Source organism: Oikopleura dioica, chromosome 1, assembly GCF_907165135.1.
Source record: "Oikopleura dioica chromosome 1, OKI2018_I68_1.0, whole genome shotgun sequence".
NCBI lineage: Eukaryota > Metazoa > Chordata > Appendicularia > Copelata > Oikopleuridae > Oikopleura > Oikopleura dioica.
In genome coordinates this window covers 10,097,721-10,117,850 of record NC_137291.1, presented here as the reverse complement: position 1 = coordinate 10,117,850, position 20,130 = coordinate 10,097,721, and the positions used below count along the sequence as shown (strand labels likewise).

General features: G+C 41.5%; 11 protein-coding genes, 1 long non-coding RNA gene and 1 other non-coding gene across 14 annotated transcripts; 7 read left to right on the top strand and 6 right to left on the bottom strand.

Moving 5' to 3' along the window:
• Positions 1-87: 87 nt before the first annotated feature.
• On the top strand, positions 88-2,087 carry LOC145700336 (dnaJ homolog subfamily A member 1-like). Its single transcript, XM_081777590.1, has 8 exons — positions 88-259; positions 338-535; positions 581-739; positions 783-911; positions 956-1,108; positions 1,151-1,282; positions 1,327-1,491; positions 1,537-2,087. The coding sequence occupies exons 1-8, from the start codon at positions 115-117 to the stop codon at positions 1,692-1,694; spliced, it is 1,239 nt and encodes a 412-aa protein (XP_081633716.1). The 5' UTR covers positions 88-114; the 3' UTR covers positions 1,695-2,087.
• Positions 2,088-2,156: 69 nt separating this feature from the next.
• LOC145700364 (serine/threonine-protein phosphatase CPPED1-like) lies at positions 2,157-3,331 on the bottom strand. The gene is made up of 4 exons (XM_081777627.1): positions 3,117-3,331; positions 2,897-3,068; positions 2,408-2,858; positions 2,157-2,360 (listed from the first exon to the last, which is right to left on the bottom strand). Exons 1-4 carry the CDS (start codon positions 3,317-3,319, stop codon positions 2,176-2,178), a joined length of 1,011 nt encoding a protein of 336 aa, XP_081633753.1. The 5' UTR covers positions 3,320-3,331; the 3' UTR covers positions 2,157-2,175.
• A 551-nt stretch (positions 3,332-3,882) lies between these two features.
• Positions 3,883-5,238, bottom strand: LOC145700082 (uncharacterized). Of its 2 annotated transcripts, none has more exons than XM_081777352.1 (4): positions 5,064-5,238; positions 4,850-5,019; positions 4,273-4,730; positions 3,883-4,233 (listed from the first exon to the last, which is right to left on the bottom strand). In XM_081777352.1, exons 1-4 carry the CDS (start codon positions 5,084-5,086, stop codon positions 3,955-3,957), a joined length of 930 nt encoding a protein of 309 aa, XP_081633478.1. In that variant the 5' UTR covers positions 5,087-5,238; the 3' UTR covers positions 3,883-3,954. The 2 variants fall into 2 exon arrangements, with proteins under 2 accessions (XP_081633478.1, XP_081633471.1); XM_081777345.1 differs by having other exon boundaries at positions 4,273-4,725; positions 4,788-5,019; positions 5,064-5,236.
• Positions 5,239-5,343: 105 nt separating this feature from the next.
• On the bottom strand, positions 5,344-5,416 carry TRNAV-CAC (transfer RNA valine (anticodon CAC)). Its single transcript has one exon. It is a non-coding gene; the product is annotated as a tRNA-Val (tRNA).
• Positions 5,417-5,515: 99 nt separating this feature from the next.
• On the top strand, positions 5,516-6,354 carry LOC145698303 (uncharacterized). The gene is made up of 3 exons (XM_081775506.1): positions 5,516-5,747; positions 5,798-5,994; positions 6,035-6,354. Exons 1-3 carry the CDS (start codon positions 5,605-5,607, stop codon positions 6,337-6,339), a joined length of 645 nt encoding a protein of 214 aa, XP_081631632.1. The 5' UTR covers positions 5,516-5,604; the 3' UTR covers positions 6,340-6,354.
• Positions 6,355-6,594: 240 nt separating this feature from the next.
• Positions 6,595-9,181, top strand: LOC145698292 (carboxy-terminal kinesin 2-like). The gene is made up of 9 exons (XM_081775495.1): positions 6,595-7,106; positions 7,150-7,416; positions 7,460-7,760; positions 7,802-8,006; positions 8,048-8,305; positions 8,348-8,524; positions 8,571-8,794; positions 8,841-8,993; positions 9,038-9,181. The coding sequence occupies exons 1-9, from the start codon at positions 6,625-6,627 to the stop codon at positions 9,047-9,049; spliced, it is 2,079 nt and encodes a 692-aa protein (XP_081631621.1). The 5' UTR covers positions 6,595-6,624; the 3' UTR covers positions 9,050-9,181.
• A 334-nt stretch (positions 9,182-9,515) lies between these two features.
• On the top strand, positions 9,516-10,508 carry LOC145703136 (uncharacterized). Its single transcript, XM_081780455.1, has 3 exons — positions 9,516-9,868; positions 9,914-10,055; positions 10,098-10,508. Exons 1-3 carry the CDS (start codon positions 9,833-9,835, stop codon positions 10,286-10,288), a joined length of 369 nt encoding a protein of 122 aa, XP_081636581.1. The 5' UTR covers positions 9,516-9,832; the 3' UTR covers positions 10,289-10,508.
• A 123-nt stretch (positions 10,509-10,631) lies between these two features.
• Positions 10,632-13,407, top strand: LOC145707365 (uncharacterized). Its single transcript, XM_081784888.1, has 4 exons — positions 10,632-11,038; positions 11,079-11,271; positions 11,318-12,666; positions 12,707-13,407. Exons 1-4 carry the CDS (start codon positions 10,632-10,634, stop codon positions 13,080-13,082), a joined length of 2,325 nt encoding a protein of 774 aa, XP_081641014.1. The 3' UTR covers positions 13,083-13,407.
• A 19-nt stretch (positions 13,408-13,426) lies between these two features.
• Positions 13,427-15,007, top strand: LOC145712067 (tRNA (guanine(37)-N(1))-methyltransferase-like). Its single transcript, XM_081789755.1, has 6 exons — positions 13,427-13,542; positions 13,677-13,927; positions 13,982-14,238; positions 14,282-14,532; positions 14,578-14,660; positions 14,700-15,007. The coding sequence occupies exons 1-6, from the start codon at positions 13,427-13,429 to the stop codon at positions 14,996-14,998; spliced, it is 1,257 nt and encodes a 418-aa protein (XP_081645881.1). The 3' UTR covers positions 14,999-15,007.
• A 40-nt stretch (positions 15,008-15,047) lies between these two features.
• Positions 15,048-16,751, top strand: LOC145701660 (uncharacterized). Its single transcript, XM_081778877.1, has 5 exons — positions 15,048-15,158; positions 15,203-16,003; positions 16,058-16,293; positions 16,338-16,471; positions 16,516-16,751. The coding sequence occupies exons 2-5, from the start codon at positions 15,883-15,885 to the stop codon at positions 16,697-16,699; spliced, it is 675 nt and encodes a 224-aa protein (XP_081635003.1). The 5' UTR covers positions 15,048-15,158; positions 15,203-15,882; the 3' UTR covers positions 16,700-16,751.
• Positions 16,751-17,647, bottom strand: LOC145701671 (uncharacterized). The gene is made up of 3 exons (XR_014134279.1): positions 17,506-17,647; positions 17,018-17,462; positions 16,751-16,967 (listed from the first exon to the last, which is right to left on the bottom strand). It is a non-coding gene; the product is annotated as an uncharacterized LOC145701671 (long non-coding RNA).
• A 476-nt stretch (positions 17,648-18,123) lies between these two features.
• Positions 18,124-19,034, bottom strand: LOC145712392 (uncharacterized). The gene is made up of 5 exons (XM_081790089.1): positions 18,914-19,034; positions 18,749-18,869; positions 18,580-18,707; positions 18,310-18,539; positions 18,124-18,262 (listed from the first exon to the last, which is right to left on the bottom strand). Exons 1-5 carry the CDS (start codon positions 18,930-18,932, stop codon positions 18,203-18,205), a joined length of 558 nt encoding a protein of 185 aa, XP_081646215.1. The 5' UTR covers positions 18,933-19,034; the 3' UTR covers positions 18,124-18,202.
• A 340-nt stretch (positions 19,035-19,374) lies between these two features.
• On the bottom strand, positions 19,375-20,096 carry LOC145712066 (uncharacterized). Its single transcript, XM_081789754.1, has 2 exons — positions 19,996-20,096; positions 19,375-19,698 (listed from the first exon to the last, which is right to left on the bottom strand). Exons 1-2 carry the CDS (start codon positions 20,002-20,004, stop codon positions 19,375-19,377), a joined length of 333 nt encoding a protein of 110 aa, XP_081645880.1. The 5' UTR covers positions 20,005-20,096.
• Between the last annotated feature and the right edge of the window lie 34 nt (positions 20,097-20,130).

Below are 20,130 nucleotides of genomic sequence, written 5' to 3'. Positions count from 1 at the left end.
AAACAATACGCTTTGACTAACATATGATGTGATCTTTACTTAAAAGTTTCTGTGCCTGTTCCTATAAGCTCATCATTACTTTTCCTACATTAAAAACCACCTTTGCAATTCAGAATGGTAGCGGATACGACGCTGTACGACACTCTCGGTGTCAGCCCAAATGCCCAAGGACCCGAGATCAAGAAGGCTTACCGTAAGCTTGCCTTGAAGCTCCATCCCGACAAGAACCCCGGTCCAGAGGCTGAGCAAAAGTTCAAAGGTTCCAATCCCTATCCATCCTATATAGAAACGTATTTATAATTATCACAATGTTGGCAGTTATCAATGAGTTAATCAGAGGTGTCTGCCGCTTATGAAGTGCTCTCTGATGAACAGAAGAGAGAGACCTACGATCGATATGGCATGGAAGGACTGAAGGAAGGCCGAGGCGGCGGAGGAGGATTCGACGGAAACGACATCTTCTCCATGTTCTTCGGTGGTGGTGGAGGACCATTCGGCGGCGGCGGACGATCTCGTGGCCCAAGACGCGGCCAAGGTACGACCGACCGATAAAACCACTGTGCTCTAAGCATCGTTTTAGATATCGGCCACGAGCTCCGAGTTCAGCTCGAAGATCTTTACAACGGCAAGACCAAGAAGCTTGCCATCCAGCGACAAGTTATCTGCTGCAAGTGCGACGGCAAGGGCGGTCAAGGAGCTCCAACTAGATGCACTGTCTGCAAGGGTACAGGAATGACTGGTAAGATCAAGCCTTCATCTTCAGAAGCCTCAATTGATTTCAGTTCGAGTTCATCGAATGGGCCCAATGATTCAGCAGGTCCAGTCTCCATGCGGCGACTGTCGAGGAGAAGGAGAAATGTGGTCGGCCAAGGATAAGTGCAAGCACTGTAACGGTAGAAAGATTGATAAAGGTACGAGTCCTTCCCAGCTTTCAGATGATCATGAGTTCTTGTAGCAAAGGAAATCCTCGAAGTACACATTGAGAAGGGTATGCAAGACGGAGAAAAGATCCGATTCCGAGGAAAAGCTGACGAAGAGCCTGGAGTTGAAGCCGGAGATATCGTTATTATCTTACGAGTAGCTGATCACGATGTTTTCCAACGAAAAGGTACTCTTTCAATGTCATTTTCGCCCCTCTAAAAAATCAAAGGTAACAATCTCTTGATGAAGATGAAGATCGGTCTGAACGAAGCGCTCACTGGTTTCACCAGGGAAGTTACGACTCTCGATAATCGCAAAATCTGTATTACACAACTCCCTGGCGAGTTTGTTCAGCATGAAGGTAGGGCATGTGAATACGACCTGTTTATTCAAATGTCATATTAGGACTCAAAGTTGCGGATGGGGAAGGTATGCCCGTCCATCGCGATCCTTTCCAAAAGGGCGCTCTCGTTATCCAGTTTGAAGTCGAGTACCCAGACAAGGAATGGTTCTCGAATACTGAAAATATTGCCGCTCTTTCCGCCCTCCTTCCAAACAAAGCGGATCAAGGTAATTCAATCCGCTGCCTTTTCAATCGCTCAAGGAAAATTTTAGCTGAAGTCCGCGACAGAGAAGAAGTCATGCTGCAAGACTTCGATGCGCACCTCCACTCTGGCCGTGGACGCGGCGGCGCCCGAAACGCCTACGACCACGGTGACGACGACGACGATGAAGGCATGGGCGGCGGCGGCGTTCGATGCCAACAGCAGTAAAAACGCCCATCTTCCACCGAAAATCCCGCTGGCATCAATCCTCAAAAACCACGAGATACCCAACATCAGCAATCTTCAATACATACCCTTTTAGTTTATGTAACTCCCTATTCAACTGACATCTAGATTTATAAATACTTTATTTTCCAAAACGAATGCGCGTAACTGTCAAATATGTTCCATACAAAAAAATACTACACATAATGCCACTTTCGCGTTCTTTGACGCCGTTATTAGATTGTTTAATTTTGCCCTACATGTTACTGTTGAAGCTGAATTCATGGCGTAAAAATCAAAAAAATTTGCTGAGAATTGGCGTACCAATGCCCCATGTATTTGGTTGTTGTAATTTTCCATCTTAATAAATGCCGAATGCTGGAGATAAAACTGGAATGAGTCTGTCGTGATTGGCGTGTTTTGTAAAGCAATCGTAGATGCAGCTATACTGTTCAATTTCGAATCTTATCAGTCAAGTATTTATTCACATTTTGATCATCTGAAACTCCATTATATCACCGTTTACAGTGACTAGCAGGAACTCAGGCTCACCATGTCCATCAAGCCCTTCGGGAAAATGCTTTCCGGCTTCATTTACCCAATCCAACTGAGCACTAATCGATGTTATGATCACTTGTTTCACAGTTTGCCCATTTGCACATTCGTATTCTGAATTTTTATGCATTAGCAAATTGCAGACCGCGAATATACTCTACCCGCTGGAAAGTGGGTGAAATGTGTGTGTCCAGAGATAACGACTTTGACATTATTCTGACAATAGAGATCCAACAAGTATTTCCGGTGCTCGAGCGGTACGGACTTTTCGAAGAACTCCGAGTCAGTTTCTTCGGAATTGTCGATGAAGAGAGGCACGTGCTGGAACACTGTCTTGAATGCATCCGTTGAGGCGAGAGTATCTTCAAGCCATTTGTTGTGTTCGTTCATAAGAGGGACAGTTTCTGGATCTTCTGATCGATAAAACTGAGTTTCGACGGAGACAAATAAGTGTCCTCGATTCCAGAAGGAGAAGTAGCTCTCTCCCCAGACTTTTTGATATGCGTCCATAATGTCGGGGTTTGGTTCTTCCAAGTCGTGGTTTCCAGCGAGCATAAAAGTTGGGATATCATTAGCGAGTGATTTTTGAAAGGCAGTTTGCAAGTCAAAAGTCTTGATTCAAGTTAGCGCAAGCCGAAAATAATCTGTACCTGTGGAGGTCGATAGAGAGGTTTGAAAGCTGGATCATCGTCAGGATTACGAACAACTGGATAGGCATTATTTAGATCTCCGTCACAGACGATGAACTCAGGTTCAAGATTCTTGCTCAGTTCGCCAAATAATTCAATTGCTTCCAAATCTTTTCGCCAGTCAGTTCCATCACTAAAATTTCATGAATACAATTCCTCAGCGAGAGACTTGGTAACGCACTTTCCCTCGACAGCATCTCGAAGGCCAAGCTGTGGGTCAGTAAAGACGATGTACTTGAAGGGTTGAATGAGGCCGTTAGGCTCATCGAGCTCGACTTCATGATTTGTTGGTTTCTTGAAGTTGAAAACAGCAATATCTTCCGCGTCGTCATAAAGTCCGAAGTACAATGCGCAGCCAAGTGCAGCCAGGAACCCAAAAGTCATCAAATACGAAAAGACTTTATTTAGGTTAGATATTTTTTGCTTTTTCGGAAAGAAATCGCAAAATTAAGTCTTGAACCTTTCCTTTCAACCGTCCACTCATTGCTCTCGTTAGCTGAAAACTCTTTTTAAAAGATCCTGAAATCAATAGAGAAACAATCTGTTCTGTTACATTGAGGAAATGCACTGCCGTAAAAGTGTACTGCGCAAACAGGCAAATTTTGTACTCAATGCTCAATATTTGTAGATGAGCCTTGCATAAAGAAATACTCCCTATTAATCAATTACATGGAAAAAATCCCTAAATACATCATGTTAACGTAACACTTTTTAAATTACCAATTTTTGTCAAGTAACGCTCTTGGTTATGTTTTGATCAGAATTGAAGATGAGTACTTACTTTACCCATGATTTGATGAAGTGTTAATGACCAGTGATTTCCGCGTTCTCAACAGATTCTCTGGTTCGAACTCGATTTCTGCCACTACTCTATCTTATATGGATATTATTGACCTGGGGCTTGGTCACGTACGATTTCGAAAGTTGATTGATATTTGCTCCATGGCGAGTGTTTATCGTGAATTTATTGGAAGGTGAATAAGAAATTCGGAAGCAAGAAAAGAAGGATAGAAAACACATCAAGCAAGTGTGATAAATTCAATTTCGTTGACTGGAATTTTCGCAACGGCAGTTTCACCAGCAGCGTGGAAGTCGACAGAGACGTTGAAAGGAATCTCGTTTGTAGAAAAGATTCCGCTTGATATCCAACCAGGAGTTTGGCCGCGCTTATAAAGCCGGATTGTAACGGTGGGTTGAGCGCCGAGAAGAGCTTTCGCAGAGCCAAACCAGGTTGTTCGATTGTGGATGAAATCAAGTCGACCGATTTCAGATCGGTCGAACGAGGTCATCGGGCAAGCCTAAAAGGGCTGAATAAAGTTTATTTAGGTATTTTTTACCTTGAAATCGCCCTCGATCAAGCGGCCTCCTGTTAGTTGTATTTTATCATAAGATCCTCCCTTGGAAAGACCGACAGAAGCAGCAGAAAGTTGCTTGTAAGAAAGTGCGCCAGTGAAAAACGATGGCTTCAGAGGGTCAGTAAAATATTGAGTCCAAGTTTTCTCGAGTTTTCGACAGAACGCTTTGATTTTTGAGCCTGTCAGGACATGCTCTAGTTCGAGAATATCTTCAGGTAGTTCTATGGAAGAATCGGAGAAGATAAGGAATCCCTCGACGGCGTTCGATTTTACGGGAGCACCGGTTGAAACAAGGTGGCTGTGAAGAAGCTTGCATTGTTGCTCAATTTCGAGAAGTGGGGATTTCATCATTTTGATCGTTGTCTGCTCCTCTGTTTCAGTTATCTTCATCCAGTCCTTCGCATCTGCTCCTGGCTTGTATTTTCCCGACCATGGCTTGACTTTGTCTTGTTCAAAACTTGCTCAAAAGAAAAATATTTCAGCGAAACTTTTAGAACGATTCCTAAGAATACAAAAACCTTGTAGTCAGTCGTGACCACAATCTGTAGTTCTCGCTGACCTTTTCCGAAAGTGTCTGCCACTCGAAGTCTTCGCTTGATCTGAGAGGCTTTTACCTTTCCTAGGTTTGTGAGATCACTGACGAAGCATTGCTCGGCTTGGCGTTGGGCTTGGACTTCAGGAAGTTCTTCATGTTTCGTTGGATTTGCTACTACGTCTTGTGCTGCTAGTCTTGATACAAAATAGTTAAAAATTATTTTTATACAGAACGATACCTGGCTCTATAGCCGCCTAGCATTTCGCTCTCTTTTTTCGTGAGTTTTTATAGGCCTCTTGTCAAAGGAATATCTCGATCAATTTGATTTTTAAAATCGAAATTCGAAGGAAAGATCAAAAGTTTTTTTTTATTTCAAAGCTTTTCGAAAATTCAATAACTTGGCTCAGATCCGAGCCAAGCATGAGACCTCACGGGCCACTGTCACGTGACCTGGAGGACCTCAGCTGGAAGAGTCAGGCTCATTGAAGAGCGAGAATCAATAAAATGTCTCAAAAACATGTTCCTGTCCGGGTTCGAACCGGAGACCTCTCGCGTGTGAAGCGAGCGTGATAACCACTACACTACAGGAACTTATTGATGACTCGAGACCAAGGACTTTTAGAATCTTCACTTGCGCGCCTTTTGGTTCGTTTTGAAAAAAGCGCGCGCCGATCGCGCTCCAATCAAGCGCTGCCACTCGGAAAGAAAACCGTTTCTCACCAGAAAATCGAGAAAATGATGAGAAAACTTTCTGCGTTTCCTACGAAAATTTACACAGGATGAAAATCTGGGCACCCTTGCTTATTCTCGCTAGTCAAATTTCTGCAGAGGAAAATTCTAGTCAAGAAAATGTCGATGATTCATTCAAAGGAATGAAAGAGTATTTTATTGGATATGGAGTGAAGAGAAAAGAGCATAGGCAGTAAGTTTATTCGAAAAAATGATCAAAAGAATTATTATCATAATTTTTAGAGCTGTGGAAGTTTGGGCCAGGTCAAAGGAGAGCTCCCGATTGGTAGAACTCGCATTCAACAGCATCACCTCGAAGATTTCCGGCAGCAAAGAAATTCTTGAAAAGTCGAATCTATCGGAATTCACTGCAAAAGACTTCGACACATCAAAACTTGGTGATGAACGAAACTCGATGTCGAGCATCTTCGAAAACATCGGTAGCTAACTTCTCCAAATTTTTTCTTACTCCCTTTTTAGCTCTTCTTGGTGATCTTGCTCGACGAGTTCCGAAGCAAATTGACGCTCTTTGGGAAGGCTTTGAAGATAAGGACTTGATTCTCTGGGCAACAGAAAAGACGAAGGAATCTTCTTTGTACAGATTCGACAGTGAAATGGTTGAAAATGCGCTTCGAAACGAAACAAGCTCGATGGTTGCCTTTCCTGTTTATGTTCTGTCCCAAGAACTAGAGCTCTTTGGCCCTAGAGAAGATGGATACATAAACTTGTATAGAGCGATTAGAGACCTTCCAGGAACGGTCAACGAAATTCTGAAAATTACGTAATTGCTGAACCGGGTTTTATCTGATGAAAAACCGGTCCTTGTTTTCAAGATTTTCGATAACCCCTAATTGAGAAAACGAAACGCAGGCAGAGTTTTCAGAGCGCCACGCAGAAATGCGCCGCGACAAGAAATTAGATGAAATCCAACGGCGAAAAGACAAGAGAAAGAAAAACGGGCTGAAACCACCAGTTGTTCAACGAAAGACTGAGTTGTGAACTGTTCTCTAGAATAGAACGAAAATGTAATTTTTGGATGCTAACGAGTGATGTTTTAGAAATCGGTAGAAATGAGCGATAGATTTGGCTTCAAAAGCAAGCTTCCCACGAGCGGGAACTTGCGATCGTCGTCGAAGGCAAACGAGCAGAAACCTACCGCGGCTAGCAAGCGCCCTTTGGAGACAGACAAGGAGAATGTTCCCTCTGTTCCAAAGAAAACCGTCAAAACTCCTGCCGCGCCGCCATCTTACATGCGCCCAACGAAAACATCGAAAACATTCTCGGCGCGAAAGTCGTTGGCGAAGGCGAAGAGACGATCGCAGATGCCCGGCAGAGGCGCAACGGCTGCTGTGAAACGGACAGTCGGAACAGCAGCTGCTACAACGAGACCAGGGCTAAAGCGAGAAGCGAGCACGCTGAGGACAAAAACCCTCACCGCGGCTACGTCTTCTAGAGTCGGAGCGCGCGCTGGAACTGCAAGAGGACCAGTCAAGGCGACAAAAGCTCCTGTTGAGAAAGTCCCTGAGGAAGATGAAGATGCTGGCCCTTCAAGGTAATGCTTATTGGTGATTACGTCGCGTTAATTGTATCTATAGTCGAGTCAAACTGACTTCTGAAGGAAAAATCATCGTCAAAGGAGTCAAAAAGTTCGACTTGAAGGAGCGATGCAACGTCCTCGAGATCGTCCTCGCAGAGAAGATCACCTCAGCAAGGCAGACAGAGCAGCATCTAAAAATGCTCACAGAGGCCGTCGAGAGCATCAAAGGCGAAAAGCAACAGGCTCAGACTCACGCCAAGGGTCTTGAAGAGTACAAGATGATGAAGGAAGCTGAATATGACAATTTAGAGGAGCGCCTACAAAAGTAAGTCTTTAAATTATCTACCGTAGTTAATCAATCTTTTCAGTGCCCAACGAGAGCTTCGAAAGTTGAAGAACGACCTGGACAGCACACAAGATACACTTGATGAAACGCAAAAGCGATTGAAATCAGTGAAACTCGAGCGTGACTCACTCCAGGAAGATTATGAGGGAGCTGGGAAGAAGATTGACCAGCTCAAGCGAAAAGTAGAGCTCCAGGAAGATGATCTCAAGAAGCTTGAGAACGAGAAAGAAGGCTTGCTCCAAGACAAATCCGAAATGAGAGAAAAAATGGACTCGATGGACGATGAGCGCCGAATGCTGCACGAAACTATTCAGCAACTCAAGGTAAAATACAGTCTTCTTTTTCTTTTCTAAATTTTCTTCAGGGAAATATCCGAGTCTTCGTCCGTGTGCGACCTCTTCTTCCGAAAGAAATCCAGGAGAACCACACCGCTGATCATATCAGCTTCGAAAACGCGCTCGACAAGGGTATTGAAATTACCCGAGAAGACAAAAAAGGCGAAAAGGCAGAGTTTGAGTTCGATGCCGTCTTCCAGCCTGGCTCGACGCAGATGCAGATTTTCGGCGAAGGTATTTTCTTTCTCAAATTTCAAGAAATTTATTTATTTTAGTGAGCCAGCTCGTAAGAAGCTCTCTTGACGGATACAATGTCACCATTTTTGCGTATGGACAAACAGGATCTGGCAAAACTTTCTCAATGGAAGGGCCGGAAGATGTCTACGAGAACGAGGAAATGCAGGGCATCATCCCGAGATCTTTCGAATTTCTCATTGACGCTGTCGAGAAATCGAAAGAAAAAGGCTGGATCTACAAGCTTGAAGCTTCTTATTTGGAAGTTTACTGCGAAGAGCTCAATGATCTTCTTGAAGGTGAGTGTTCATTTCCTTGATTGAGTCCTATTTCGTCTCTAGGTGGAGACAAGAAGCTCAAGATCGAGGGAACAGGTTCAAAGCACATCAACGTTGCCAACTTGAGCCGCCACGAAATAACTTCCAAGCATCAGCTCTCCAACCTCGTCAAGCGAGCGAATAAGCGACGAAAAACTGCCTCCACCAACTGTAACGAGCGTTCATCGCGATCTCACTCCGGTAATCAAAAATCTTATCGGAAACGACTTTTCAATCATTGCTTCAGTCTTCATTCTTTACGTCTCTGGCGAAAACACCCGCAACGGAATGAAAGTGGAGTCCTGCCTGAATCTCGTCGACCTGGCAGGTTCTGAGCGCGTCAAAGAATCAGGAGCCACCGGACAGCGATTTGAAGAAGCGAAGAAAATCAACGGTTCTCTCTCGTCGCTTGGTGATTGCATTGCTGCACTGGGCAGCAAGAGCAAGCACGTTCCGTACAGAAACTCCAAGGTATTGCAAAGACGATTACCCTTAGACTTATTCAATTCCTTTTTAGCTCACTCACTTGCTCCAGAACTCGCTTGGTGGCAACTCAAAGACGTTGATGATCATGCACGTCAACCCGCGCAAGTTGTTCGCGAACGAGTCGTTCAACACGCTGCGCTTCGCCCAGAAAGTCAATAGTACCAATATCGGTACTGCCCAAAAGGTAACACTTCTTCAATTTCAAACAGCGAACTAACTTTGCTTTAGATTGTAAAATAAACGTCATCAATCACCTCACCAAAAAATACCTTATTTACCCCTTTTTCACGTTTCCCCTAACTGTTCACTTAACTGCCCCACTTTCACATTCCCACTCTACACATTTTCAATAAAGCAAATTTTACAAGTGGAGTTTTCTCGTTGTTTTCAATATGCACATGTCAGCAGATTCTATTTCAGAATATTTCAAGTCTGAATTTTAGACCATCTTGGTTAACAATTCTTTTTACGATAGTTAGCCCATTAATTCTTTTTAATTACCGGACCTTACGCATAGTTACTTTGAACATAAAAGCGATCCAAGAGTCGCCAAATGTAAAGAGTTCTCACCTATTGTTTTTAATTCTCATTTATAAATGAATATTTTCGAGCAAGTAAATGTCTTGTGCAGACTTTTTCTCATGACCTGTGAGCGTCACTAGTTGCGTCACGCGCTACAACGTCCAACGCAGCCCTACTCTACCTGCAGCTGACACTTTCCTTTTCAGAAATCGGGTTGTTTATTTGGTTCGGACTGGGGTGAAACACGCACTGCTGTGATCAGTATCTCAATTGGGGAACTTCACCCAATCAAGAAGATTCTTTTCTGACAGGGCAAAACGGAAACACCACACGTTGAGCGAGCGAGGAGAGAGACCATCCGAAAAATACACACACAGTCGCCCAGGAAAACAACGAAGACTCACTGTGAAAATAAAACAAATACAAATCGAGAAAGAGAGAGAGAGACGGTTATCAAGTTATCGAATAACAACAGAATACAAGCGCAGTCTACAAAAACGGATGGGACGATCTCGAAATCCTGCCGATATAATTTCGGTAATGCCAAACAATCATTTCTTGCGATCAAAATCTTTTCGTTAGCATGTAGAATCAGAAAGTCAGCCGAAAGAAATTCCATGGACTTTGTTCCTCTCGTCTGATAGACGGATGATGAGAAATCTATCCAGGGAGTTGTCTAATTCACCTTCTCCGTCGCACAGTCTCAGCAACTACCCCCAAGAAGGTATTCAAACAGACGCCATTCAAGTATAATTATAAAATCTAGATTGGTCTCAATATTTGAATAAAAAATACGACGGCTTCATCCAGCTTTGCAAAGACTACCCGGTGGGAACATTCCTGGGCTCAAATCGTCAAATGATGCGCCGCGTTACAACGAAAATTTCGCACCAGTCTCAACCCCATTCCAGTGATTCGTCTTCTACTTCCTCATCGTCCAGCGATTCCGGGCAATAGAATATTCGCAGTGAAAATCGCTGCTTCTTCGTCAATCAAAAATGCCCTCCGCAAATATGTTTTTCGTGACAATAGGACTTTCAAACTGTAAACCTAACTGTAAACTAGCTTTGGCAAGTGTTCCCAAAGTTTTCTTCAACATTCAAAATGCTATTTCTTGCACTTATAGTTCTTTTAAAATTCTATCATGTCAATAAAAATTCTACGATTTTCATGATCCGACTAGCATTTCTGGCTTTTACAAAGAGTTTTAGCCAGCAATCGATAGTTTTAAGCCTCGTTTTGAATCACAGGCAGGGTTTTATGGGTGAGTTTAGGGTTTTAGTCAAGGTGCTTTTTTAGTATGGAAGGTATATTTTCTGAGTTAGCGAGGTTGTTTGATGGGATAAAGAGAAACGAAAAGGATGAAATTCTTCATTCTACAAAAGTATTATCGCTCAAGCTGAAGCAAGTGAATGAAACATCAGATTTTGGAGCGGAGAAGCTAGCCTTCATTTATAATAAGCCCTTTCAAGCAGTGATCAATCAGAATTCACAATCATCGACGATAGTCTTGGACAGCATTGAACTTTACACGTCTTTGATTCAAAAGTGTCGATTCAAAAGTCCCCGGGAAGTTATTTCTCATTTTGCTTGGATTCCCAGCTTTTCCGAGAAGATCGGCCAAAAAGATGAACCAGTGATAGAAGCTCTCACAAGCTATTTGAAATTTCTTTTTACAATACAGTGCCCCGATTCTGAGGCTTACAGGTAATTTATCAATGCATTTCTGATCTCAAAAAGATTTTAGGAAAGATCTAAAAGATGAAAAAGCAATCCAGTTTTTATCTGCTGTCATTTTTCACACAATATCTCTTGGGAAGAAGTCATCGACGAAAACGATCTTGAATAACTGCCATCATGTGATTGAAACGCTTGCGATGAAGGAAAACAAGAAGCTCATCGAATCCATATTTCCTGGATTGTTCACTTTCATAGTTCAGGTAAGCTTTCCTTCTCTACATTCATATGCAAAACAGTTCTGATTAGACAATGATGCGCCCCGGAAACCTGAATTCAAAGGAATTCAAATCATGGCTCAGTCTCCTCCGCACAGTCGTCATTACTTTTCTGAAATCAGTGCCATCAGAAAAGCTCGATAAAAATCACGTAGAAGCAATTTCAAAAGCAATTCTTCCACTTTTGTCCAAAATCATCGGCTTCAAGGATCCACCAGTTTTGATCGAGGCAAGTTCCTTGGGAAATGAGCTGTATCCATTGATAGAAGCATTCCAAAAAGATCTCTTCGATTTGCTCTGCTACTGCCGATCATACGAAAACGTCCACCCTCAAGATATTTCGGTCGTGCCAAAGAAAGAACGAATCTCAAAGAGCAGCGAATATCTCGATTTGTTCGGCAGCATCTTCTCAAAAGGAAACTTTTCATTCATTCTTCGCTGCAGTGCTGGTCTACTGGATTCACTTTCAAGCGAAGAACTGTCACTCATTATCGACATTCAATCATTCATTTCAAAATTGTTGAATGATATGGAACCAGATTTTTCGACTCTCCCACCGATCGTCGTTACAGAATGCCGAAACTTGAGAAATCAGGAAGAAGTTTACACACAGAAAGACGCAGAAGAAAAACCAGTAGCCATGGAGCTCTCGAAATTCTCCCCCAAGCATTTCTCTGAGGAAGATCTAGTTATCTTGAAGAACATTCTCAAAACAATCCTACATGATTCCCTCCATGAAGAAATTTTTGACGCTCTACTGGACGAAGCGTCGATTCGACCGTGCTCTTCTTTCTTCCTTGGAGCGATTCTCTTGCAACAGATGACCGAAGCTCCCGAAAATCTCATCCAAGTCTTCGATGGGCTGAAAGTTTCGGCTGTTCAAAACAGGGCGACACTGGGAGAAAACATTCTTTTCGTTCATTTCTTATCCGAAGCAGTCAAATTACTGAAAGACAACGACGATGACATCTGCGCGCTGCTGTACTCGATTATATTCTACTGCGCTTCGGAACATACAGTCCTCGCAAACTTGGCACTCAAATCGCTGAAAGAACTCGCTGCCCTAAGAAACTCGAGCATAAAAAAACTCCTGGAAGAATTCCTCGATCCTCTGATGTCAACTCTACTTGCAAAACTCCAGCATCTATCTCTTTATCCTTCCAGTCCGCGAGTTTTCTCCGCGCTGCTGGATCTTTTAGACGATTCTAGTGAAGAAAAAGTCCCGATTCTTTCGTCAGCGTTTTCTGAAATCGTTGGATTCATCGAAGAATCGAATGGAAACGATCTTCCAAATCTAAACTCAGCGCTGAGAGCACTGGCTAGGTTTCATAAAAGCCCGAAAGATGTTACGATGGATTTGAATGATTTGGCAGAGAAAAGGTTTGTTGGCAACGTAGACTTGCCGCTTAAAATATTTCAGTCGGACTCAGAAAGAAACGAATTTCCAAAACTCCTCAAAGCGATTGTGTGAATGCTGCATGGCCACGTTAAGTTTTGGCTTCGAGGCGAGAATTACCATTTCTGCGATGGATATTCTAGGGCACTTCCTCCCCCATGTTGACCACAGCGAAAGGCTGCCGATTGCCGCACAAGCGTTCTCTCAACTTTTGGGAAGGTTGAAATTGAATGATTGTAGAATAGCGGCCAAAGTTCCTTCTGTCTTGAAACAGCTGTTCTTGGCTAGTGGCGATTTTCTGGATGCTAGAGTCATTGATGAGTATTTTCCTATTGCCAAGACGATTTTACGATCAGGAAGGGTTAAAAATATACAACAGTGCTTCCGGTTCAGTTTTTAATGACGTAAATTATTACTATTGCCACGTGTCTGAAATTATGATTGACCTAAAAAAGCTCACAAGGAAAATTTTGACGCTTTCAGCTCACAACTGAAATTTCTCGAAAGAAATCTTGAATTCCTCGATTTCGCGTTTAGCTCAATCAGCGACGCAACAGACAGAAGAAAAGGAAAATTCACGGAAATGAAAGAAACGCTGAAAATGATGGATTTTACGAAAATGCCTTCTGCTCATCTGAAGAAATCAAAACTGCTTGAAAAACACCTCTGAATCAGAGGCTCTGACAACAACCGATTTCTTCATTTTTCTGCCAAAGTTGTGATTGTTTCTGTTTTGTAGAATAAATGTCGGAAAAGTCGAAAACGAAAAGCTTTATCGAAGGACTTCCAGAAGGCTTTGTTAAGAAAGTGAAGGGAGTGCTGGATTTTAAACCCGAGCTTTTTACAACGGAAATAACGCTGCCTGTTATTTATTTTAAATGCAAAGAAGATATCGGTGCAATATTGAAAGTAGTCAAGAAGATGGATTTTGGGAAATGGATTTGAAAGTTTCTCGTTTCTTTTTAAGAAAAACGCCAAATTGAATCCGTAAAAGAATAAAGAGGCCTCATTTCAAACACATCGACTTTCCCAAAAAGCAGATCCGCCTTTCCGCAAAATTCGACAAAGGAGAACACGAAGAGCAGTTTCGAAAGAATCTCGATCGAGGGATTCAGGTTGAATTCAGCGAAGAAGAATTTCAATTTACTTATCGCAACTTTACGGCTTCGGAAATCTTTGAAATGATCTTCCCTGAAGAAATTCAAAGGATTTCTGGCTTCGCGACAATCGGGCATATTATCCAAGGTAAAAATATGCTTCTTATAATGATAGGCTATAGCCCCTTATTTTCAATTTTAGTCAACCTGAAAAAACCGCACTTTGAATACAAAGAACTTATCGGAAGAATCCTTCTAGACAAAGTTCCAACAGTGAAAACAGTCATCGCCAAAAACGACTCGTTAACAGAATCGGAGGAGAATAAATTCAGAATATTGCCATTTGAAGTTATTGCGGGAAAAGACTCCCTGCAGACGGAACATAGAGAACATGGGAATCGATTTCACTTAGACATGGGCGAGACTTATTGGAACTCAAGGTTACAGGAGGAGCACAAGGTAATCGTCGGATTCTAAACAACTGTTGGGAATTTCTATTCAGATAATGTCTGATCAAATCGACGAGAAATCTGTTTGCGTTGATCTTTGCTGCGGAATTGGGCCATTTGCGATTCCAATTGCTAAACGAGGAATTCGAACGATTGCAAATGACCTCAACCCAAATTCGATCAAGTGGCTGAGGATAAATGTAGAACTGAACTTTCCAAGAAAACGAGGAGTTAAAAGTCAAGATTTCATATCGCTAATGAATAAAGATGGTCATGATGTTATCAAGGAAGATGTTTTAAAATTGTAAGTTGTTTCAAAACAGCCTCTTTTTAATTTAAAACTCTTTAGGATAGAATCAGAAGGAGTAAAGAAAATCGAATGCTTGGCGAATCTCCCTGGTGGTGCTACTTTTTTCCTTTCCTCTTTCAAAGGTAGACTTTGATAAATGAACTTGAGCCCACTTTCTTTAGTCCTGATAAAAATTTTGAAAGAAAAAGAGCTTCCTTTTGATCTGACTTTCCACTGCTACTTATTTGGGCCGAAGTATTCGTCAATTGAAGAGCGCTACGAAGCCAAGCTAAAAGTCCTCAAAACTCTGGAAGAATCCTACGAGGACCTTCAAAAAGATGCGAAGATAACCATCCGCGAAGTGCGCGATATTTCTGTTGATAATTTACAGTACTGTGCTAGTATACGCTGGACGAGTGAAAACTCTTTAGAAAATCGAACTCAAGAGCCGCCAGAAAAGAAAAGCCGGACGGAATTATAATTTATAGAATCTTTTAATTCAAATCTGTTTTTGATTACTTTCTGTTTTTAGAAATTTGACTTGAAAATGGGGCTTTTGAAACTGTTGCCGACGAGTGTTTTGGAAGGAATGAATGATGCGGGTGCTTATTATTACGCTTGTTATTTGTGTATCAATATCTGTAAGAAGTCGCTCTCCCTTGTTCATTTTCTGACTCTATTCTAGCGGCATATGTTCCAGTCGCACTTCTTACGTCCGTCGCAGTTCGCCACCCTCGCGTAGCAACGCATGTTCAAAATAGATGTCGCATGAAAATTCAAAACGCCCAGAAATCGGCGAATTCGCCAACCCTGAACCCTTTCAAAAAGAAACTTGCTCAGAGAGCCGAGAAAAAGTATCAGAAGCTCTTGACATTAGCCGAAGACGATGCGAAGAAATTCTATTTCGGAATTATGCTCGGGCTATTTTTAAATGAAACGATTCTCATGCCGCCTCAGGAAAATGTTATTTCGAATAAAACTGTTATAAAGAAACTTTTATGACATTGAAAAGTTGATCCTAGCGTATCCAATGACTACTCCTTTCAAAAAGCTTGTTCAAATGGTTCCTCAAATCGACGAGCCACTCACTTCCGTCTCTGACTGGTGCTTAGAAAGTGTCCGTGGTGAAATTAAGCGGCGCGAATTGAAGAGACTCGCCAAGCTCGCGAAAATCAACGGAGAAAGTGCTATCTAATTTTTATTCCTTCGACAATTTTTTATCCCGCTTCTTTTCTGTTCCAAAAAAGTTTCAGCTTTGCTATTTTCAGCCCTTTTCCTAGTCAATCAATTGTATATAAAATATACTTAATTAATAAAGTAACTTATGAAACCGCCTTCAGAAAGGAAATAGAAAGTAATGTGTTGATGAAAATCGAACGCTGGTTTCAGATAGTTTTTAAAGTCTGTTCCATTAGAGAGCCGATGTTTGAAGTGTACGTTATTCGCCATGGACAAAGTGAGGCAAACAAAGCGAAAATTCACCAAGGTAAAAATTTAGTACACTTTATAACCCTTCGATTATATTAACAAACTTGCGCAGGTAATGGATATGACACGGATCTGACGGAAGAAGGTAGGCTTCAAGCAGCTACACTCAAAACGGCACTTCCGTCAAATCCGACGAAGATCATCGCCAGCCCCCTCAAACGCGCCCATCAGACATGCCAAATTGCGACTGGAGATGATGCTCAGATTCTCGATAAAAGGCTCATGGAAAGATCGTTGGGAGAGCTCGAAGGCCTCTCGCAGCAAAGAGTCAAAGAAATCGTCGTCGAGGTACTTTCCCTTCATCCGCACAAGAATCTGACATTTGTTAAAAGATGGACCTCCTGAATCGATTCGAGCATCCAGCGTGCGAAAAGTCGGAAGTTTTCAGAGCACGAGTCATAGAAGCATGGGATGAAATTCTCTCCAAAGCTTCTGCTGGCGATAAAATATTCATATTCTGCCATGGGTAAGATTCACCTTGTTTTCCTCGATTCAAGTGACTCTATTCAGCGGTGTAATGAAAGCAATTGCGAATTATCTTGGAGAAAGAGGCGCGAGCTATGATTATATTACGATTCCGAAAGACAGAAGGAATTGCTGCATCGATTATTATAAAGTTGCTGAAGATAGATCAGTTAGAATAGAATACGTTAACAATCATGAACACATTCCCGAAGAACTTGTTACTGGATAGATTCTATTTAGTGCAATAAATTTGAACACTGCTAGAATAGGGAAAGTTTGGATGTTTAATTGGGCATTTATTTCATGTGCAGGTTTTGATTATATGTCAGTCAACTTTTTCGCCTCATCACTTTGACGCTCAGGAATATTGTTTCCATACACGGACATGAGTCCAGCAGCTCCGATGGTTCCACTCGTGGCCATTATATGAGAGCATCGCCCTTTTTCCGATTCTTCTAGTGCTTTCTTTCGATGATGGAGTAACAAACCGAAGACACCTTTATTATTTAGTTAGTTTGACTTTACAGAACGTTTATGAAGAACTTACCTAAAAGACCGAGTGCTGTGAAGATGCAAATAATCAAGGTTGTCCTGAAGAGCGGGGACGCAGAATCAGAAACAGTGATGCAAACGCCATCTGCAGTGAAATTTTCATACTGCTGGAAACCTTTTTCTAAGTTGTCCGTCAAGTTAGCGATGAAGTTTTCTTGTTTCTCTTCGACGAATTCGTCTTCCTTGCATATTTTTTTATTCGAATCTGTCAGGGCTCAATTTTTGTGCGGTAAATTTTTGAGCGTTCAGATAAAAGAGCCGTTGCCTGTGCAAAGATTCTCCAAAATTTTATTCTCTGAACTGCTGTCTGTCTTGAGACAACCCTTCTGTCCGAAAAGTCCTGTATCATGTCTTATATATTTTTGACAGCAGCCCATTTTCTTCAATAGTTTTGTGCAATGGGGAACTTCTTCCTTCAGTTTAATCTTTATTTTATAGCACTAAAGAAATTTTTATAGACCTTGATTCTGTTCTAAATCTTACCGATGCGCAGTAATATTGCGTACAGACTCCTGCGCTTGCACTGTAAAATCCAAGCAGTAAAAGCATCAACATATTAATTTTTCTCTTCCGTCAAATTCTTGAATATTGAGAATTGAAAGGCCGTTTTCTTCACTTGTGAAAAGTTATTTTAGCGAATAACTTCAATTTTTCGCTCAATATCCCCTCGTTTATCTAATCGTTTTTCAATTATCAAAATTTTCCCAAATCACAGAAATAATGACCGAGGTTAATCTTCGTCTTGGTATATAAATGGGACGAAATCGAGAGGCTTTTAAAAAATTAATTGTTCACTTGGAATAATTGTGGTTTGATGACCTCGCCAGCGGTTGGTATTTTGACAGATCAGAATATTTAAGGGAGTGTTGGGATTCTAAACAAATATTTTATTCATCCTTGTTTCGATTTCGTTTTCTCTCTCCAATTTGTATGACCGAATCTATTTTATTGTTTTCTATGCACTGGATACTCCTTCATGTTTCCATCGTTGTAAGCAAATTAGAATAAAAGAATATTCCCTCACCGTAAAGACTCTAAAAAAACAATTGAACAAAAAATACTAAATTTATTATTTCCTAAATGATAAAAGTCTAAACTAAAGGAAGCAGAAGTATTTCGTTCCGCACAAATAATCTTCTGGATAATCCATCATTGTTGGCTGGATAAGTTGTGCTAGAGCTCAGTCGATCTTTAGCTGAATTTTAACAGCTCTCACGCTCGTCTCCTTTTTGATTTCTTTCTAAGAAATATCCGGTCAATTTGAACTACGTCCAATACGGTATTTACCTTTTGGCTACTCACTTCTGGAGATTCTGGCGATGAACGAGTCTTATTCTGCTGCTTCTCATTGATCTTAGCGATCAACTGACTCTTCAATTTCTCTGTCGTAGAGTTGGCGACGACAGTTTCTTGCACTGGAAATGCATTTTGAACTGTTGTTATCATTTGAATTGGTTCGGCATAAATTGGAATTATTGAGGATTGATTGATGATCAGGGTCTGGGTTTGAGCTTCTTCTGAAAACCCTTAAAAATAGCGGAGAAGCTTTGGACTGACCTTCAATAGGAATTTGAAATACTTGAGCAGGTTGTTGGTAAACTGTTTGAATTATCGGCTCCGGGCGGATACAATTGGTATAATAGTCGAACTCCTTCATTATAAGATCTGTGATCTTTTCACTCGGGCTAGAGATGTATTGAAATCAAGCGAAGAAAACTTTTCAAACCTTCCAACGAAATTTTCATCCTCAGAGAAATATGCATTTGAATAGTCTTGAACAGAACTGTCAGGGGTAGAGCATGATGGAATTTTTCGAACATCACTTCCTCTCATAAAGTCCCAATCACCTGGTAAAGAATATGGGGAGGTAGATGCTTTGTAGTAGATTTACCTATACTTTCGAAATCCATGGAATCAGGTGTGTCTGGTCGATGTGGCGGGGCAGTGTCTATTTTTAGGGTCAATTCGTGGAAGAGATTTCGGAGAACAAGTTTTAAGCATAATTCAAGAATAATTACAATTAAAGCAAAGCTGCGAAAATCTCGTACACTAGATTTTTATCTTTCGGTGACCCGTAGCTATAAACTCGCGGTAGTTCTACTTCTAAGTTAGCAAAACGTGTTAACACCTGGTCTAATTTATCACTTGAAAACGCGCGAATGAATTATTCTAGTACTACTACAGACTAAAGGGATTATTTCGAAAGGAAAAGATTTTGCTAACTCATTAACCTTTTGAAATTCGTCGATGCCCAGACAGAGGCGATCCATAATTGGAGAGGCATGTTTCTTATCTTTGGATTTCTTATCGTTCAAGACTTGAACTTTGAGTACTTGCGCCTCGCTTTTTTGTCTAGCCGTCTGAAATTGAAATCCTAATCATGTCGGATTCAAGAATCTTCTGGCAGCTAGGCTCCTCCAGCTCTGCAAGCATCGGATCGTCCGAAGAAAATGCAGTTTCCATCGAATCGAGCGAAATTTCCTCGCTTGTTTGACTCATATTTTCAAGTTCATCTCCATGAACAAGATCTTGAATAGAAATCTCGAGGTTCTCCTCGTTGCCTTCATCGATTTGCTGAACAGTGCTGTTGAGGTGGTCTTCGTAAAAGTCTGGCAGTTCTTCAGAAGCTTCGTCCTCAGTTTCCGGCAGATGGCAGTACTCACGAATTGGATCGACCTACAATACTTTATGTTAAAATGGCTCCAGAATGAACTCTTGTTTCATTATTCAATTTATTATTTGCCCAAAAAGTCTTAAAAATTAAGGAAAATGCGGCTTTACTTTAAGATTAATGCGTCCTCAACAAAAAATCGGGTCACCAAAGAACAGGTCAACATAGAAATCGTAAGTAAATATGGCCTTTTCTTTTCCTAATCTACGTTTATACTGATCCAGGTGCACTAAACTATCTGTCTGTCAAATTTAAGCCGATGTCTGTTTAGAGAAAGACCTAATTTTGAAATAATTACTTACCCATTCCATTATTTCTATGGCAAAAGATCTCTCACAAGCATTTTGACAGATTTCACGAGTGGTCAAGCACTTCGAGCTCTGCGACAAGCCTGTTACATAATGCTTCTTAAACTTGACCTTTTCTGGCAACTTTCT

Bases quoted from the DNA above. Each gene is read 5' to 3' on its own strand.
- LOC145700336 (XM_081777590.1), top strand. From the start codon at position 115: ATGGTAGCGGATACGACGCTGTACGACACTCTCGGTGTCAGCCCAAAT. The intron at 536-580 runs GTACGACCGACC...GCATCGTTTTAG, and splicing joins TGGCCCAAGACGCGGCCAAG to ATATCGGCCACGAGCTCCGA. The intron at 740-782 runs GTAAGATCAAGC...AATTGATTTCAG, and splicing joins CAAGGGTACAGGAATGACTG to TTCGAGTTCATCGAATGGGC.
- LOC145700364 (XM_081777627.1), bottom strand. From the start codon at position 3,319: ATGACTTTTGGGTTCCTGGCTGCACTTGGCTGCGCATTGTACTTCGGA. The intron at 3,069-3,116 runs GTGCGTTACCAA...ATGAAATTTTAG, and splicing joins CGAGATGCTGTCGAGGGAAA to TGATGGAACTGACTGGCGAA. The intron at 2,361-2,407 runs GTAGAGTATATT...ATAAAAATTCAG, and splicing joins TTTCACCCACTTTCCAGCGG to AATACGAATGTGCAAATGGG.
- LOC145700082 (XM_081777345.1), bottom strand. From the start codon at position 5,086: ATGCTAGGCGGCTATAGAGCCAG. The intron at 5,020-5,063 runs GTATCGTTCTGT...TTTTGTATCAAG, and splicing joins CTAGGCGGCTATAGAGCCAG to ACTAGCAGCACAAGACGTAG. The intron at 4,234-4,272 runs GTAAAAAATACC...CAGCCCTTTTAG, and splicing joins TGATCGAGGGCGATTTCAAG to GCTTGCCCGATGACCTCGTT.
- LOC145698303 (XM_081775506.1), top strand. From the start codon at position 5,605: ATGAAAATCTGGGCACCCTTGCTTATTCTCGCTAGTCAAATTTCTGCA. The intron at 5,748-5,797 runs GTAAGTTTATTC...CATAATTTTTAG, and splicing joins AAGAGAAAAGAGCATAGGCA to AGCTGTGGAAGTTTGGGCCA. The intron at 5,995-6,034 runs GTAGCTAACTTC...CTCCCTTTTTAG, and splicing joins GAGCATCTTCGAAAACATCG to CTCTTCTTGGTGATCTTGCT.
- LOC145698292 (XM_081775495.1), top strand. From the start codon at position 6,625: ATGAGCGATAGATTTGGCTTCAAAAGCAAGCTTCCCACGAGCGGGAAC. The intron at 8,007-8,047 runs GTATTTTCTTTC...TATTTATTTTAG, and splicing joins GATGCAGATTTTCGGCGAAG to TGAGCCAGCTCGTAAGAAGC. The intron at 8,306-8,347 runs GTGAGTGTTCAT...TTTCGTCTCTAG, and splicing joins GCTCAATGATCTTCTTGAAG to GTGGAGACAAGAAGCTCAAG.
- LOC145703136 (XM_081780455.1), top strand. From the start codon at position 9,833: ATGGGACGATCTCGAAATCCTGCCGATATAATTTCG. The intron at 9,869-9,913 runs GTAATGCCAAAC...TCTTTTCGTTAG, and splicing joins ATCCTGCCGATATAATTTCG to CATGTAGAATCAGAAAGTCA. The intron at 10,056-10,097 runs GTATTCAAACAG...TATAAAATCTAG, and splicing joins CAGCAACTACCCCCAAGAAG to ATTGGTCTCAATATTTGAAT.
- LOC145707365 (XM_081784888.1), top strand. From the start codon at position 10,632: ATGGAAGGTATATTTTCTGAGTTAGCGAGGTTGTTTGATGGGATAAAG. The intron at 11,039-11,078 runs GTAATTTATCAA...AAAAGATTTTAG, and splicing joins CCCGATTCTGAGGCTTACAG to GAAAGATCTAAAAGATGAAA. The intron at 11,272-11,317 runs GTAAGCTTTCCT...AGTTCTGATTAG, and splicing joins TGTTCACTTTCATAGTTCAG to ACAATGATGCGCCCCGGAAA.
- LOC145712067 (XM_081789755.1), top strand. From the start codon at position 13,427: ATGTCGGAAAAGTCGAAAACGAAAAGCTTTATCGAAGGACTTCCAGAA. The intron at 13,543-13,676 runs GCCTGTTATTTA...AATCCGTAAAAG, and splicing joins TTTACAACGGAAATAACGCT to AATAAAGAGGCCTCATTTCA. The intron at 13,928-13,981 runs GTAAAAATATGC...TTTCAATTTTAG, and splicing joins AATCGGGCATATTATCCAAG to TCAACCTGAAAAAACCGCAC.
- LOC145701660 (XM_081778877.1), top strand. From the start codon at position 15,883: ATGAAAATCGAACGCTGGTTTCAGATAGTTTTTAAAGTCTGTTCCATT. The intron at 16,004-16,057 runs GTAAAAATTTAG...AAACTTGCGCAG, and splicing joins CAAAGCGAAAATTCACCAAG to GTAATGGATATGACACGGAT. The intron at 16,472-16,515 runs GTAAGATTCACC...GACTCTATTCAG, and splicing joins ATATTCATATTCTGCCATGG to CGGTGTAATGAAAGCAATTG.
- LOC145712392 (XM_081790089.1), bottom strand. The intron at 18,708-18,748 runs GTTTGAAAAGTT...ATACATCTCTAG, and splicing joins GATGAAAATTTCGTTGGAAG to CCCGAGTGAAAAGATCACAG. The intron at 18,263-18,309 runs GTAAATACCGTA...GATATTTCTTAG, and splicing joins CAGAAGTGAGTAGCCAAAAG to AAAGAAATCAAAAAGGAGAC.